Source organism: Vulpes lagopus, chromosome 1 (assembly GCF_018345385.1).
Source record: "Vulpes lagopus strain Blue_001 chromosome 1, ASM1834538v1, whole genome shotgun sequence".
Classification (NCBI taxonomy): Eukaryota; Metazoa; Chordata; class Mammalia; order Carnivora; family Canidae; genus Vulpes; species Vulpes lagopus.
The window spans coordinates 74,410,729-74,427,289 of NC_054824.1; the positions used below are offsets into that span (position 1 = coordinate 74,410,729).

Here is a 16,561-nt window from a genome sequence, read left to right on the forward strand (position 1 = left end):
CAATTTTTTAAGTAAGTTATAGTATGATAAGGACAAATTGTTGGAAAGGAATGAATTTGTTAAAAATAAATGTTAGACAAATTAGCTAGTTGTTTAGGGGAGTAAAATTAGCTTAGAGCCTCACTTCACACCTTGTGTTAAAATAAATTTTCAGTTGGCTTAGAGTTAGGTGCAAAAAATTCAAAGCAAAAATAGATGTTTTTTAAACTGTCCACGTGGGACAACTTTATATGGGTCACTGACATACTGCTAGACTGTTAGCCTGACCAACACAGACTCATTCACCCAGAACTTTCCCAGTTTTAGCACTGAAGGCACCATGTCTGGAATTGCCTTTAGTCTCAATTTTAAAACTGAAAATCCCAGACACTCCAGGCCACTTGCTCACCCTAATGTGAGTGTAAGTTACATACAGCTTTATGTTAGACTGTATGCATTAGTAGTCTTAAAATTTTAATGTTTACTAAGCTTCTTTAGAGAAATACCCTGAAAGCAATAGCCTTGTTAGGAACAAACTAATTTAATACCTCATTAGACAAAATTTAGCTGTTTTCAGTCTTCAACTTGAATCAGGTTCACCTCCAGGCCTTGTCCAGGCCTTGTTAAAAAACAGATTCTTAGACTCCATCCCTGAAGTTTTAAATTTACTATGACTTGGGTAGGATTTAAAATTCTGTATTTCAAAAAATATATATATATATATTTCTAACAAGTTTTCAGGAGATAACTGATGTTGCTATTCCCAGGACCAAACTTTGTGAACTACTGCTCTAAAGACCATCCCTCAAATTGATGTTCTTAATGATAACCCACATTACTGGGAAAATTATAAATAAGTTTTTTAGGAAAGCATGGAGGGACCCCTGGGTGGCTCAGTGGTTGAGCCTCTGCCTTTGACTTAGCGCATGATCCTGGTCCCGGGATTGAGTTCCACATCAGGCTACCTGCAAGGAGCCTGCTTCCCCCTCTGCCTGTGTCTCTGCCTCTCTCTGTATCTCTCATGAATAAATAAGATCTTTAAAAAAATTTTTGTTTTTAAAGGAAAGCATGAGGGGACCCCTGGGTGGCTCAGCGGTTTGGCGCCTGCCTTTGGCCCAGGGTGCGATCCTGGAGTCCCGGGATCAAGTCCCACATCAGGCTCCCGGCATGGAGCCTGCTTCTCCCTCCTCCTGTGTCTCTGCCTCACTCTCTCTCTGTGTCTATCATAAATAAATAAATCTTTAAAAAAATAAAAGGAAAGCATGAAAATAAATCATAGGTTTTATAAAATATTCTTTTTGATAAATTTAATGTTCTTGAAGAAAGAAGCTTTTGAAATCAAGATTCCTTACATATATAGAACACTATAGTTTTCAGTATGGTATAAATTAGGTATTACTGTTATTTCCAGTTACGACAAGTATGATATAGAATAATTTACATGTGCCAGAAATTTTGATCTAAGAATCTTAGATCACAAGTGACCCAAAAGACTTCAACAAAAATTCTCTTCTCTGAAAGTGAGAAAAGTAGCCCAAATTCAGAAGTTGTTCAGGACTTGAAATTAACCAAAGGCTTGCAGCAGTTTAGGAAGTTTATTTTAAAAAGAAAAAAAAGACTGAATCTTCATAAGAGTGAGCTTTTGGAGTTTTAACTTGCTTAAGTCCCATCGTCTGCTCTCCAGCATCACATTAGCCTTGAGAAATAGTCCATATTTATAGTGAAAACCAATAATCTCACAGCTACTAGAGAGCAGGATGGGAATAGAATTTTCAGAGCCTCTTTCCCAGAGAATTGTCATAATTTGACCTGTCTGGTGGTTCTTTAAAATCCCACATGCAAGGCTCTCTGTATTGAACTGAATCAGTGCCCCAAAGCAAAAGCCGTGGTACTTGTCAAAATTATAGGCACATTATGGCTGCCTGAGACATTGGATGAGGCAAACAGTAGGTTAATCAAAAGCTCAAAAGGATAAATGGGAATGGGCTCTCCATTAGGGCCTTTGATAAACTCCAACATACTCTTTGGAATCTCCCAGACACATGTATGTCCTGGACTCTTTACATACTCAGGAAAGACCTAAAAAGGTCCTAAACTCACCTGTGACTGACCATGAGGCTCTCAGTAGACAGGAAGTGACAATTAAAGCAGTGTTAACAATTGCCTACCTGCGTTTTAAAGGCATTACCCAACATGCACACAGAGCCCTTTAGCAGAGAGATTTAACAAAATCTGTTTCTAGTCGTTAACTGACCACCGAGCTAAACTAGGCAGAGGTTTCATTGGCATACACATCAAAAAATACAAACTTCATAGAATTCAGAAAGATCACCAAAAACAACTATAATAAGCAACAATAACAAGCCCTGGCAGGAAGACAGATCTGATTTCCAGAGTTCCAACATTATATGATTTTTAAGTGTCTAGTTTTCCACACAAAAATCCTGAGACCTGCAGAAAAACAAGAGAATATGGCCTTGTACACAGGGGAAAAAAAGCCATCAATAGAAAGCTAAACATTGGGTTTACTAAACCAAGACATTAAATCAGACATTTTAAATATGTACGAAGAACTAAATAATGAGAGAGGAGGGAAAAAGGAACAATAGCTCAGCAAGTAGAGAATACCAATAAAGAGATTTCTATTATAAAAAAGAACGAAATAGAAATTCTGGAGCTGAAAAATATAATAACTGAAATGCAAAAATGCTGTAGACAAACTCAACAGTGGCTATGGCTAGCAGAAGAAAAAAATCAGCAAACATTTTTTTCTTCAACTTCAAGATACATCTCTTGAGATTATCAAGATGAAGAACAGGAAAAAAAAAAATTAAGAGCCTCAGAGACTTGTGGAATATCATCCAGTATACAACAAATACATAATGAAGTCACAAAATGACAGGAGAGATAGGAAATGGCAGAAAGATTATTTGAGTAAAGAATGACCAAAAACTTTCAAAATGTGATGAAAAGTATAGAATATATCTCTGAAGCATATTGAACTCCAAGTAGAATAAACTTGAAGAGATCCATATCATACACCCATTTTAATCAAACTGTCGAAAGACAAAGATTGAATCTTGATAGTTGAGAAAAATAATTCATTACATACAGGGGATCTTCAGTAAGATTAGCAGCTGATTTCTCATCAAAAAAAAAACACAGAAACCCGAAGACATACTCAAGGTTTTGAAAGAAAAAAAGTTATTAACCGAGGATTCTATATCAAGGAGCAAAACTACCCTTCACAAACAACAAATCGAGACATTCCCAAGTAAACAAAAGCTGAAGAAGTTCATCTCTGCTAGATCTGTCCTATAAGAAATACTAAAGAGAATCCTTTAGATTAAAATAAAGACAATAGACAGTAACTAAATCCAAATGAAGAAATAGACAGTGTTGTTAAAGGTAACTACATAGGTATATATGTAAAACAGTGTAAGTGTAGTTTTTGTTAGTAACTCCTTTTTTCTCCAGTCTGATTTAAAAGACCACTAAATAAAGCAATAATTTAAATCTGTGCTGATGGGCACACATTTTATAAAGCTGTAATTTATGTGGTGATAGTATCTCAAGGCGAGTAGAGGGCACAGAGTTACATAGGAGCAGAGTTTATATACCAATGAAATTAAGATGGTATTAATCCAGAGTAGATTATTATGTTGTTTATAATCCAGAGAAACCACTAAGATAATTGAAAATAAATATAATAAGGAAGTTAAAACGGTACACTAGTTACTACTTGTTTAACAAAAGAAGGTAGAAATGGAGGAATAAAGGAACAAAAAAGATCAGACGTGAAGAAAACAAATAGCAAAAATAGATGACATAATTCTTAACTTTTAATAACTACATTAAATGTAAATGAATTAAACATTTTTTTAAGATTTTATTTGTTCATGAGAGACAGAGAAAGAGAGGCAGAGAGAGAGCAGGCTCTTCGCAGGGAGCCTGATGTGGGACTCCATCCCAGATTCTGGGATCACTCCCTGAGCTGAAGGCAGATGCCCACCCAACCACTGAGCAATCCAGGTGTCCCTGAATTAAACATTCTAATTAAAAAATAGAGTAGATGTTAAAAAAAACATGATCCAGGGAGCATCTGGGTGGCTCAGTCAGTTGAGCTGACTCTTGATTTTAGCTCAGGTCACAATCTCAGGGTGGTGAGATTGAACCCTGTGTTGGGCTCCACACACCCTGGGCAGTCTGCTTGAGATTCTCTCCCTCTTCCTCCACCCCTCTCCTTCCTTGCACATGCACTTGAGTGCTCCCTCTCTCAAACCTTTAAAAAAAATCAACTATATACTATGATAGACACACTTTTGGTTCAACAGTAGTTTACTTTTCAACAAAGATTAAAACTAAAAGGTTGGAAAAAATATACTATGTAAGCAGTAATCAAGAAACCGAGTGACTGACTATACTAATATACAAAGAAAGCGAAGATAAAAATTGTTACTAAAAACAAGGTACAATTATAATGAATGTGTTCTATAGATTATATAATGTAGTATATATTATATATATATATATATACCATATATATATATCATTGTTGATTTATTTCTAAAAAGACAAACTATTAAAACTGACTCAAAAAGAAATAGCAAATCTGTATAGTTCTGTTACAATTAAGGAGACTGAATTGATAAAACAGTTTGCAAAGGTAAAAGCTCAGAACCAGATGGTTTCACTGGTATGATCTACTAACCTTTAAAGAAGAATTAACACCAGTCGTTCACAAACCTCCCAAAAAAGGAATAGACATGAAGAGTCTTCCCAACTCATTTTATGAGCACAATATTATTGTTTTATGAAGCCAAGGACCTAATGGGAAGAGAAAACAACAAACCAATATTCCTTATGTATATAGATGTAAAAATACTCTTAAATATATTTTTATACAAACAGACACACACAATGGAATGTTACTCAGCCATAAAAAAGAACGAAATCCTGCCATTTGCAAGACATAGACGAAGCTAGGGCAGCCCGGGTGGCTCAGCGGTTTAGTGCTGCCTTTGGCCCAGGGCATGATCCTGGAGACCTGGGATTGAGTCCCACATCAGGATCCCCATGGGGAGCCTGCTTCTCCCTTTGCCTGTGTCTCTGCCTCTCTCTCTCTCTCTCTCTCTCTCTCTCTCTCTCATAAAATCTTAAAAACAAAAAAAAAGACATAGACGAAGCTAGAATATTATGCAAAGTTAAGTAAGTCAGTCAGAGAAAGACAGATACCTATGATTTCACTTAAACGTGGAATTTAAGAAACAAAACATGAGCAGAGGGAAAAAGAGAAGCAAGCCATAAAACACTCTCAACTACCGAAAACAAACCGACGATGGTTACTAGAGGGGAGATAGGCAGGGGGATGGGGTAAATAGGTAATGAGGATTAGGAAGTGCACTTGTGATGAGCAATGGGTGTTCTATAGAAGTGTGAATCACTAAATTGTACCCCTGAAACTAACATTATGCTGTATGTTAACTAACTGGAATTTAAATGAAAACTTTTTTTATGTGTGTTTATTTTAATTTACCTGCATAATGACATCCTTTGTAGATAATATCAAATATCAGGTCTTTACATGGTTAAAGTGTTCTTTTATATAAATTTTATAATCCCAAGAATTTTTGGACTCCTAGTCATTTTTTCCAAAATTGGTATGTGGTCTTTAACAGGTTTGAGACTTGATGTTGACAAAACATGCTTTCATATAAGAATTGCATGACAGTTCTTCCTTTCCAAAAATATTTGATCAAGGTTTCAAGCATTATTGTAATCCATTCACTGCTGGTTTTTAGAGGGAAAAACAACTTGATTTTAAAGTTACTACCATTTGAATATAATGCTACCATGAATTTCCATTTAAGTTTTGCTAATAGTGGGAAAGGTACAATGTCTTAAGGTAGTGTGCTTGCAGTATATACTAGGTATCAGCAGCATTTCAGAAATAAGAATGAAGTTGTTTATTCTTGAGTTGAATTGATCACTAATTATTTCACTCAAGGAAGTGCTCTGTCTTCAAAACATATCTCCTTGTTCATTTAATAATATTTACTCTATTTAAATATCAGTCCCTGAAATCTGAGCTGTATTAATACTTTTAAATACTTGCCTTCCTGTTACTCCAAAAGAATGGGACCTTAGTTTGGGGAAAAGAATTGGAACTGAAATGAGTAGTAGGAGTGAAAGTAAGGCAGAAGTCAAAAGGATGCTGCATACAAAATGAAAAACTCTCCATTGCTTGAGTTTCTAGTGAAATGAACTAGAAATGAGTTTCTAGTGAATGAGTTATGTATGAAATAATGACATTTATTGAGATTTCGTGTTATCAAATTAAGGTATATTTCCCAAGAGATTGGTAGACGACTTCCCAGAAAACCTAGAAGAAAATGTTTCGGCATTGCTGACTTGATTATAAGCAAAGTACTCTTAGTGAATAAAATTGCTTTCATTGATAGTAATTTTATCTGTGCTACTCAAAATGTAGGCTATTGTGGTTTCTAATCAGTGTGAATAATTTCTTTGAAATTTAAGATTTGATTTGATTTACAGGTAAACAGTGTTGACCTCAGAACTGCCAGCCATGAGCAAGCAGCAGCTGCTTTAAAAAATGCTGGCCAAGCTGTCACGATTGTTGCACAGTATCGGCCTGAAGGTAGTAAAATTCTTGTTTATTGTTTATTTCAGTTTTTAGAATTCTTCCTTTTAATAATGTTTAACTTTCCAAGCTTAACTTTTTTATATTTTGATCTCTTATTAATGTAGTATTTGTTTAGTCTGAACCTATAGTTCACTACCCATGTCAAAGTGTGGTCAGTAGGCTATAGGAATTTGAGTAATTCACTGTTATTGGATTAATTTTCAAGTGATTATTTTTTAAAATCTGTCCTCTAATCAAACACATATCCGTGTTATTAACTCATTGATCCCAAAGGATCATAAAAACCATATGCAATGATAGGTAGCATTGCCAAAGAAAATTAGGTCATCCCCTTTTCTGACTTTTGAATTAGATTATATTGTTTATATCAAGATTTAAGTTATGTTTTTAATAGCCCTTATTGCTGTTTAAAATAAAGAGAGAAAAATACAAGTTTGGAATGTAGTATGTTTCTAGATAATGAAGTATCATGGACGTGACCTTAGTTCCTTGGGAAAGAAAGTGGTAATGGAAAATTTTAGGTCACGCCATGTTTAAATGTATGTAAAACTCTAGTGTACATCAACATAACCACTTCTCCAGTAAAACCTCAGTGGAATTTTAAAAGCTTAAACACCCAGAAGAATACATAGCACAGCAGGTAATGTTCACAAACAACAAGGTGAAGAAGGAAGGGATGATGTGACTAAAGGAGTCAGTGAAATAATTTCTGATTTAGCAACTGTTAATATTTATTTTTTTTCTTAGGTCAGGATTTATTTTTGTAACAAAACCAAATACATTTTTTTGGCTAATCAAAGTAGCATGTATGGCTTTCCTTGCTATTTCATAATATGTATTGTTGTTAACCTCAGCATTTTAGGTCCATTAACTGAACAAAGAGAAATCCATTTACATAATAGATAAGTTCCAAGTAAATTCACACTAACCAAACAGAGACTAATATATGAAATCAGAATGTCAAGTTTTTAATTCAGTGAAAAACAAAACCTCCATTGGGACCACACATGCTTTTAATCTTCTGGCCAGCACATTCTTGCCCTATAGGTATACTGTATGGAAGCCAAGTTATCAATATGTACTAAGATACTGGCTTCCCAGTGTAATAGAAGGCCTCTCATTTATATATGTGCATAAGGAATCTAGACTATTTAGGTATGTTCAAAGGCAAGTCAATATCTGGCCTCAGAAAACATATAAAAGCAACAAGGAAAATAAAATATACATGCACTTCTGATACAACTCCACCTCACATTAAGCCCTGGACAACAAAATATAGGCAAAAGCTTGCTTATGCAACTTGAGATCCAGCAGAAGCTACATAGAAAGAGAGAAGAGTAAAAACATGGAATGCTGAGAATTCTCAGTGGTGGCAGAACTTAGAAAACGACAGAAAATTACTCACTCTAAAGGTGAGGAACTTCTTTGAGGTATAAAAACCTCATCCTTCGGTTTTGGCAAGCTTCATGGGAATTGGAGTGAACATGCTAAAACAGAAGCCATCCTTGATGTGGTTTGGTTTAGAGAAGAGTAGTTTTGGAGTAAAGGAATATGTCTTAATACAAGTATCAGATAATGTGACAGTCCTTTGGTTTCAAAGGCCATGAAGATACTGTGCTTCCATCCCTCCTGCACCCCTTAACTTTCTGGTTCAGCTAAAATCCACTTATTCAGTACTAAGTAGTTAAAAAGCAATTGTCCCTGCATTCATACAAAGATATTAATAAGAACTGGTGAAAACAAACAGCAAAACTTAGCAACACATAAAAGTTAGTTACATACACACACAAAAAGCATTGGCATAGATGAGATAAAAATTTGATCTTAATGTTTTCAACAATTAATGCATTCATTTCTTTGAGAGAAGACCACTAAATAGAAGTGTAAGAACTGTATGGAAAAATGGCTTCACAACCCAAGAGATTGATTTTGAGATAGCAAAACCCAAGAAAGAAGAAAGCAATTTCTTAAATTGAGCTCAAAGACAAAGAGACACTGCAGAAAAATCAATAGAGGATACAGGAGGAAAAATAAAATGAAACAAATAAGGAGATTTTTAAAAGATTAGAAAATATTAGGCAATGGAAGACAGGCAAGGATATATATGAAATATATACATAATTAGACTTTCTAAACAAAATTTTGTAAAGAAGAGAATAAATGCTTGAAATTATATGTTCAAGAATACTTTACTGAATTAAAAGGAAGTAAATCAACACGATAGAAAATTGATTCAATATCATCCAAATTCAAACATTCTATTTAATGTTTATCAATGTTCATCTTCTGAGACACAGTTGTATTTAATAAGGAGTTAAAAATTGATAGAAAGAAGAGCTGTGCTCTAATGTTTGGTAAGCATAGACCAGAACCAGGATAGTTAACTTTACCATTTTTTTTATATTTAGCACCTTTTAACTAAGCCTAACTTCTGTCTGTCTGCACTAGATAAACTTGGCCATTGATGGTTGGGAAGGGTGGGCTACTGTTTTCCTTGAATAGTTATTGATTGGGCCCGAGAATCTTCCTTTTAGATTATCTTTTTCTGTGCTTGTACTCTAGTCTTCTCTTTTGTTCTTTTTTGTGATTTCTGTACTTCTATATGAAGCTTTCTGATTGATATTTTAGTTGTTACTTTTTCTTCAGTTGTAATTAAAATTTAAACTGTTCTCTTGATGGAGCCATTCTTTTATCAAGGAGATTTTGCATTCTACTTTGATTATTCAAGTAGCTACTGTTCAGTAGGTGTTTCTCTTTCTAGGCTAGACCCTTATGTTAGTTACTCTTACAGATGTGGAGGGTTTTTTTCTGAATATCTCCTGAGTGCCAAACTTACTATTATCTTATTTGATGTCACCAGCTGTATTTCTCTATGGTGTTTGCAATTGAGCATGCCTGAAACAATTATTTTACCATTTCAGTACATGACACCTCCACTGATTCTTAAGCCAGAAGCCTCAGGGTCTTCCTTGACCTCCCTTTCCTTTCTGATCTCAGCCAGTTACTTCCCTAGCCAAACCACTATCCTCTCTTACCTAAAACTATTCTAATAGCCTCTAACAAGTTCTTTCTTGATTCTCTCCAATCCTTTCCCTGCTCATTAAGCAAAATGATCTTTTTAAATACAAAGTTTGTGTGTCATTGTGTCATTTCCCACTTAAAACATTTTCATTGAACTCTGAATAAAATCTAAACCCTTTAATAGGACCTACAAGGAAGGCACTGTGTGACTGAGCACATCAAAACACGTGTGATCACTGCATGCCCTCTATTCCTTCTTTTGCTTCTTAGGCTCTAACAGTACGGGTCTTCTTTCAGACCCTTTATCGCATCATATACTATCCTAATTCTCAGATCATCCTCTACTTTCTTAGAGTCTTCTTTTTCCCTGTTCTTTGTATGGCTGGCTCTTTCTCATGGTTCTATTTCTGATAGCACTGCAGTATTTTTCTTATAACACTTAACACAGTTTATAATTCTATATTTAGGTGCCTGTTTGTTTATTATTTATTTAAAGCTTGCTCTAGAGCCTTATTAAATATGTAGCTATATCTCTACATACAGATAATGAGATAGACTCATAACAAAGCTAGTAATAGGATTCAGTCCTCTATTACCTTCAAAATCTAAATACTTCTCACTGGGAATATTTTAGTGAGTGCTTAGTCTGGCAGTGTTGACATTTACTGTATTCTTTTAACATATCTATGGTACTGTTGCCTGATAAAAACAAGGTGAGTACCAGTAGAGCACAGAAGGCAGTCTTTGCCTTAGGAATTCAAAGAGAAGTACTTTATGTTGTCAACATGAGAAAAGATATCATAAAGTAGGGTTGGGGTTTAACTGGCAACTAAAGAATGGATAGGATTTAGATGGGCAGAGAAGAAATGACATCATAGATTTAAAAAAAAAAATAAGAAGAAGAAGAAGACCAAAAATAGGAGTTAAAATTTAAAACTTTTGGGTACTTTGAAAGCACCTGTCTCCTCCTTGTTGTATTGCTTCTTATACGTTGTTTGTTTATAAGGCAGTGATGGTATAGTTTTATGTTTCATTTTATTATGTATTTTTAATAACTGTATTTTTGTTGTACAACACTTTATAAAAATATATATTCCACATCATCAATGTGTAACTGCTATGAAGGCCAAAGATATAAGTTGAAGGCTCAGATTTAGAAGTATAAAGTAGTCACCTAACACTGATAATCATTCATCTCTCTACAGTTAGTATCTTCACTTTACTAATGATGAATCCCTTGGGATTCTCTGCCTCATTGATAGTCTGACATACAGGTATTCATACAAGCAGACAAAGAGCAAAGAGGTAAGCTTTTGGTAGGAGTAAGTTTTTATCTTTCAGAATCTATAGCTCTAATCAAACACAGGCCCTAGAATTACTCTGCTTGTTTTTGACTCCATATTCAGAAGTTACAAAATTTTGGCAAATAGTTCCTGATCTGTCAAGAACTTCCTATGGGTTAGGTAATAGAATATAATAGAAAAAAATTGTATGCCAAATATGGTACTAGCCATAGTTACATAGTTACATTTATGAACTCTTTTAATTTCCATGAAGCCTATAAGGTAGGCACTGTTAATCTCCATTTTACATTACAGGTGAGTAAACAAAGGCACAAAAAGTTTAAGTAATAATGGCAGTTACACCGCTATTAAGTGGTTAAGATTTATTCTAGCCTTTTTGTAGAAGAGGAAAAACTTGGCTCTCTAACCTTTTAGTTTCACTTGCTGGGGCCTGCAGCTTAAACTGACAAAAGACAGATTCACATGAGAAAGGATTTATTTTATATACCTAGGAGGAGCCAGCAAAAGAAGTAGGGCTCATTAGTGGCTTATATACCTAACTTAGTATGGAGAAAAGAGTGGAAAGAAAAACCTTCTACGGTATAAATAAATAGATTTTTAGAAGAAAGTTTGTGATAATGTTTGTCTGTATACCTAAGAGTAGTCTTTCCATCTCAAAGCCATAGTACTCTCCAGGAGAAGGGATTTATGACTGCCTTACTTCCCAAAGTTGCTTCTTTTGTTTAGATAAGGGAAGCTCCAGGAAAGCTTTTTTGTTGTTGTTGTTGTTGTTGTTGTTGTTGTTATTCGTTGAATCTCTAATGTCTTCAGTTTCAAATAATCTTTATGACAACTCTGGGTTCCAGGTGGGTCCTCACATCCTGAAAAGCCCTAACCTCAAATACTCTATCTTGTTGTTCCTCAAGTGTACTAGTACTATATCAGTTTTCAGACCTTTAATCTATATTTTTGGTTAAAAAATATTGATTATATTGCAATGATACTATTAAAGGAAAAAGAGATAAAAGAAAAAGAATTAAACTTAACATGAAACTTACTTTTTCTTTCCTATTGGTTGTCTTAATCTTTTTTTCCGCAAGAAAAAAACATTTCTTGAAGTTTATATTATTCCTAATTTTTAAATGGCTAAAACGAAATCTAGAAAAATTGAGAGGTTTGCTTAGAGCCACTTGTCTGAATTCCAAAGCTTTAATTTAAATCTCAACTGCAGGGGATCCCTGGGTGGCTCAGCAGTTTGGCGCCTGCCTTTGGTCCTGGGCATGATCCTGGAGTCCCGGGATCGAGTCCCACCCACATCAGGCTCCCTGAGTGGAGCCTGCTTCTCCCTCTGCCTGTGTCTTTGCATCTCTCTCTCTCTCGAATAAATAAGTAAAATCTTTTTTAAAAAATAAAATAAATCTCAACTGCATAAATCAGCCAATCTCAACTGCAGAAGTAGAGTTTTAATCCCAGCTTCCTCATTTTATTTCCCTTATTCCTTCTGGTAACAACCAAAGAGAGTCAAAGTACAGACTAAACGGAGAGGTTTTATTGTGGACCAGTGGCATTTCTTTGTAAAAAAGCATTTGTCATCTCTTATAGTGATTTCCTATAGTGGCTTCCTAATTAAATTTTGTTTTAGTGTCTTACTTTCCTTCTTATATCTTTCTACTCTTTCCTACTACCTAAGCAGCCTGCTTTCTTACCCAAAACAGTTCCCTTTTTCTTTCTTTAAATCAGTCCTATCTATTCTCTGAGAGGTACTGCTCTCAAATGTTAAGTTCTATGTTTAATTAATGTACTTCATTATAGAGTTTTTAAATTAAATAAATAAACTCATTAATGAGTTTTATTTTTCATAGTTGGGATTGGAAATTTCAAAGAGATTGGGGGAGGTACAATTTATTTCCACTCTCTTCCCCTAATTTCTTCCATCTTTTCACTTCTGGCACGGTCAAAACAAAGATTAGAAGTTGAAAAGGGGAATAAAATGCAGACAATCATCTATTAAACATTATCCTCTCCTCTTATAAGCATACATATATTATTTAACCTATAGCCAACAGTTCAGAGACTTCCCTAAATATATTTGATGACAAACTTCGGAAATTCTGGAATATTGAAGAGAGAAAACCTTCTGTGTAACATTTCAACTCTCTCCCAGTGGTAGCTTTCCTAGAATAAGTTGTGATGTGATTTTAATAGTAAGTAAAGAAGATCTGAATAGAGTAAACACAGTACTAAATTTGAGGCACAAATTTAAGAAATTAACAAAATTGACTTAACTCTCCAGTATCTTAAATGTTGAATACCTGAGACTTTAACTGCTACTTGTAATAGCTTAGTTACTTCTTAGGAAAGAGTATTCTTTACTATAAAAAAAAAGGATGTGGAAAAAAAATGTGTTCTTTTTACAGAAGGTTTTTAAATTTCTAAAATGTATAATGTTTTAAGTCATTAGAACTTTCATTAATTCAACTGGCAAAATCACTGAAAACAACTAGTAATGCTGTATGAAATATAATGAACATTTTTATTAAAGCCATCACAGAGCTGTTAAGTCAGTAAGGGATTATCAAACAAAAGTGAAGGAAAACTAGGAACTCAGCTAAAGAAGCACAGACATCACATTTGTATAAGAGCTGAGATACAATGGCTTACAAGAGCCAAATTGTCAGATTTTCGGAATTTTGCAAAGTAGTTGTTAAACAGAGTCATTATTAAAAATGAATTATGGGGGATCCCTGGGTGGCGCAGCGGTTTGGCGCCTGCCTTTGGCCCAGGGCGCGATCCTGGAGACCCGGGATCAAATCCCACGTCGGGCTCCCGGTGCATGGAGCCTGCTTCTCCCTCTGCCTGTGTCTCTGCCTCTCTCTGTGTGTGTGTGTGTGTGTGTGACTATCATGAATAAATTTAAAAAAAAAAAAATGAATTATGGGGCAGCCCCAGTGGCGCAGCAGTTTAGCACCACTTGCGGCCCGGGGTGTGATCCTGGAGACCCAGGATCAAATCCCACGTCGGGCTCCCTGCATGGAGCCTGCTTCTCCCTCTGCCTCTCTCTCTCTCTCTCTCTCTCTGAATAAATTTTTTTAAAAAAATCTTTAAAAATGAAATTATGGAGAACCTGGTTGGCTTGGGAGAGCAGGTAACTTGATCTCAATGTTGTTAAGCCCCACATCGGGTGTAGAGATTACTTAAAAAATAAACGTTTTAAAATGAATGAATGACTAAATGAGTAAATGTACAAATTAGATATTTAAAAGATTAGAATAAGGGCACCTGGATGGCTCAGTGGTTGAGCATCTGCCTTTGGCTCAGGTTGTGATCCCCAGGTCCTGGGATGGAGTCCTGCATCAGGCTCTGCATAGGGAGCCTACTTCTCCCTCTGCCTATGTCTCTGCCTCTCTCTGTGTGTGTGTCTCTCATGAATAAATAAAATCTTTTAAAATTTTTTAAAAAGATTAAAATATTAAAAACAAAAGTATAAATATTGAAAACTTACCATTTCCTAATCATTTTCTAGGACAATCACAAAATAATGGATTAATAGAGCAGTGGGACAAATAGAAAATTAAAAATAGAATAGTAGATTTAAAGTTGAATTGCCCAGAACTACCACCTCCCCTATTCCCAGAAAAAAAAAAAAAAATGGATAGCAAAACCAAAATTTATTAACAGATCTCTGACAAAACTAGATAAAAGGATATCCCCAGGAGCCCCAAAATACAAGCAAATATAAATAAGTTATCAACAGCTGTGAGACCCTATATTACCAGGATCTGTACAAGGGGAAGCAGCACAAGAAGCCCAAAAGCCAGTCAGTACTCACTAGAAAAGGCAGTGCCCAATTTGAGAACAGCACCTACAATTGTAAGGGTTTTTGCACAATCTACATTTTAAGCACAGGGGATCTACAGTAAGGTATAAGAGAGATGGAACAGTCTGGGCCCTCCAACACAATTAACCAATGATAGCTCCATTTCAGTACAAAACCCCAAACCAAGGGAAAACTTCTAAGAATAAAATCCAGATTCAGCAGTATAAGGATAATAGAGCCAAAGGAAACAGAAGGTACAGACAAGTAGGAAAATACACCACTAGGAAATCTGAGTGTGAGATAGTATCTTTGAACATTTGTCCGAAGCAACAAATGAGGGAGCTCCAGACCTGAAGACAGAAAAGGCATCCTGATCCAAAATAGGCTTATCTAAAGTTCAGGAAAACTGAGTCACCTGGGTGGCTCAGTCAGTTAAGCATCTGCCTTCAGCTCAGGTCATGATCTCAGGGTCCTGGACTCCAGCCCCATGTTGGGCTCTCTGCTCAGTAGGGGTCTACTTCTCCCTTTCCTTCCTCCCTCCCCTCCCCCCTTGTGCATCCATGCTTGTGTGCTCTCTCTCAAATAAAATATAAAAAAAAAAAACATTCAGGAAAACTAATTTCACGTAAAAATGAACAACAGAAACGAACAATTGAATCCAATTGTAATCTGTTTGAGGGCAGCCCAGGTGGCTTAGTGGTTTAGCGCCACCTTCAGCCAAGGTGTGATCCTGGAGACCTGGGATTGAGTCCCATGTCAGGTTCCCTGCATGGAGCCTGCTTCTTCCTCTGCCTGTGTCTCTGCCTCTGTCTCTCTGTCTCTCTCTCTCTCTCTCTGTGTGTGTCTCATGAATAAATAAATAAAATCTTAAATATATATATATATATAAAAGCATGCTAAAAAAAAGAAATCTGTTTGAAATATGAAAATAAGGATCAGAATAACATTCCACAGTGAAAGTATGCCAGAAAAACATGCCCATGAAATACATGAAAAGTGTAACCTTAAGTATGGAGTATTTGAAAGAACAATGTAAATGAGTTGATAAAATTTTGAAAATTATTAAAAATGTTATTTCAAAAATTAAGTTTAACAAAGAGGAGCATGATATTTCCTTAAAGTAAGTAGGTAAAAATGAGGATATTTTTAAAAATCAAAAATAAGAGCTCCTTACCTTCCATATCCTGATCAACTTAGTCATAAAAGCAATTAGTTGGAGTATAGTAGGGTAGTTATCTGCATTACAGATCTGGGAGTTTGGAGACAGCTATGGTGACCCATTAGGACTTAATCATGAAGAGAGGACTTCTGTGTGGGGGATTGCTCTGGTGTGAGGAGTCAGAGTCTGAGCAGAGTGAGGAGGTAACACATGAGACTGGTTAAAGCCCAGTCAAGGTAGTAGAGACAGAAGACTCCTTACATACAGAGAGCGATCCAATGAATACATATATGCTGAAGGTAATGTTATCTGTAATTTTCATTTTTAGAATAGTGCTAAATATGGAAAGGGAGAAAACTTAAATATAAACTTAGAATTGGAGAAATTGGTATAAGCATGTTTTCAATTTATATAAACATAACTATAGTTATAAATGTGTGTCTATTTTACGTGTGTGTGTATAAAATTCTCTAGCCCTATGCAGTGAGAGAGCCTGCGACCAATAGCAGTGAGTACACCTAACACTCAGGTCTTGGCCTCTAAATACTCTTCCCCAAGGCTGTTTGGATTAATGGCCAGTTCCAGGGGTGGGACAAGGAAACTACTAGAATTACTCTAATATTCTGTGCCAGAGAGCA

At 35.5% G+C, this 16,561-nt stretch overlaps 1 protein-coding gene across 15 annotated transcripts in view; it reads left to right on the forward strand.

Moving 5' to 3' along the window:
• DLG1 (discs large MAGUK scaffold protein 1) overlaps nucleotides 1–16,561 on the forward strand; it is a 232,396-nt gene that overhangs the window by 172,413 nt on the left and 43,422 nt on the right. For all 15 annotated transcript variants that reach the window (XM_041748422.1, XM_041748253.1, XM_041748574.1 and 12 more), the window contains one exon: nucleotides 6,535–6,637. In XM_041748422.1, the coding sequence (XP_041604356.1) occupies nucleotides 6,535–6,637 (103 nt within the window). The remainder of the gene's footprint in view (nucleotides 1–6,534; nucleotides 6,638–16,561) is intronic.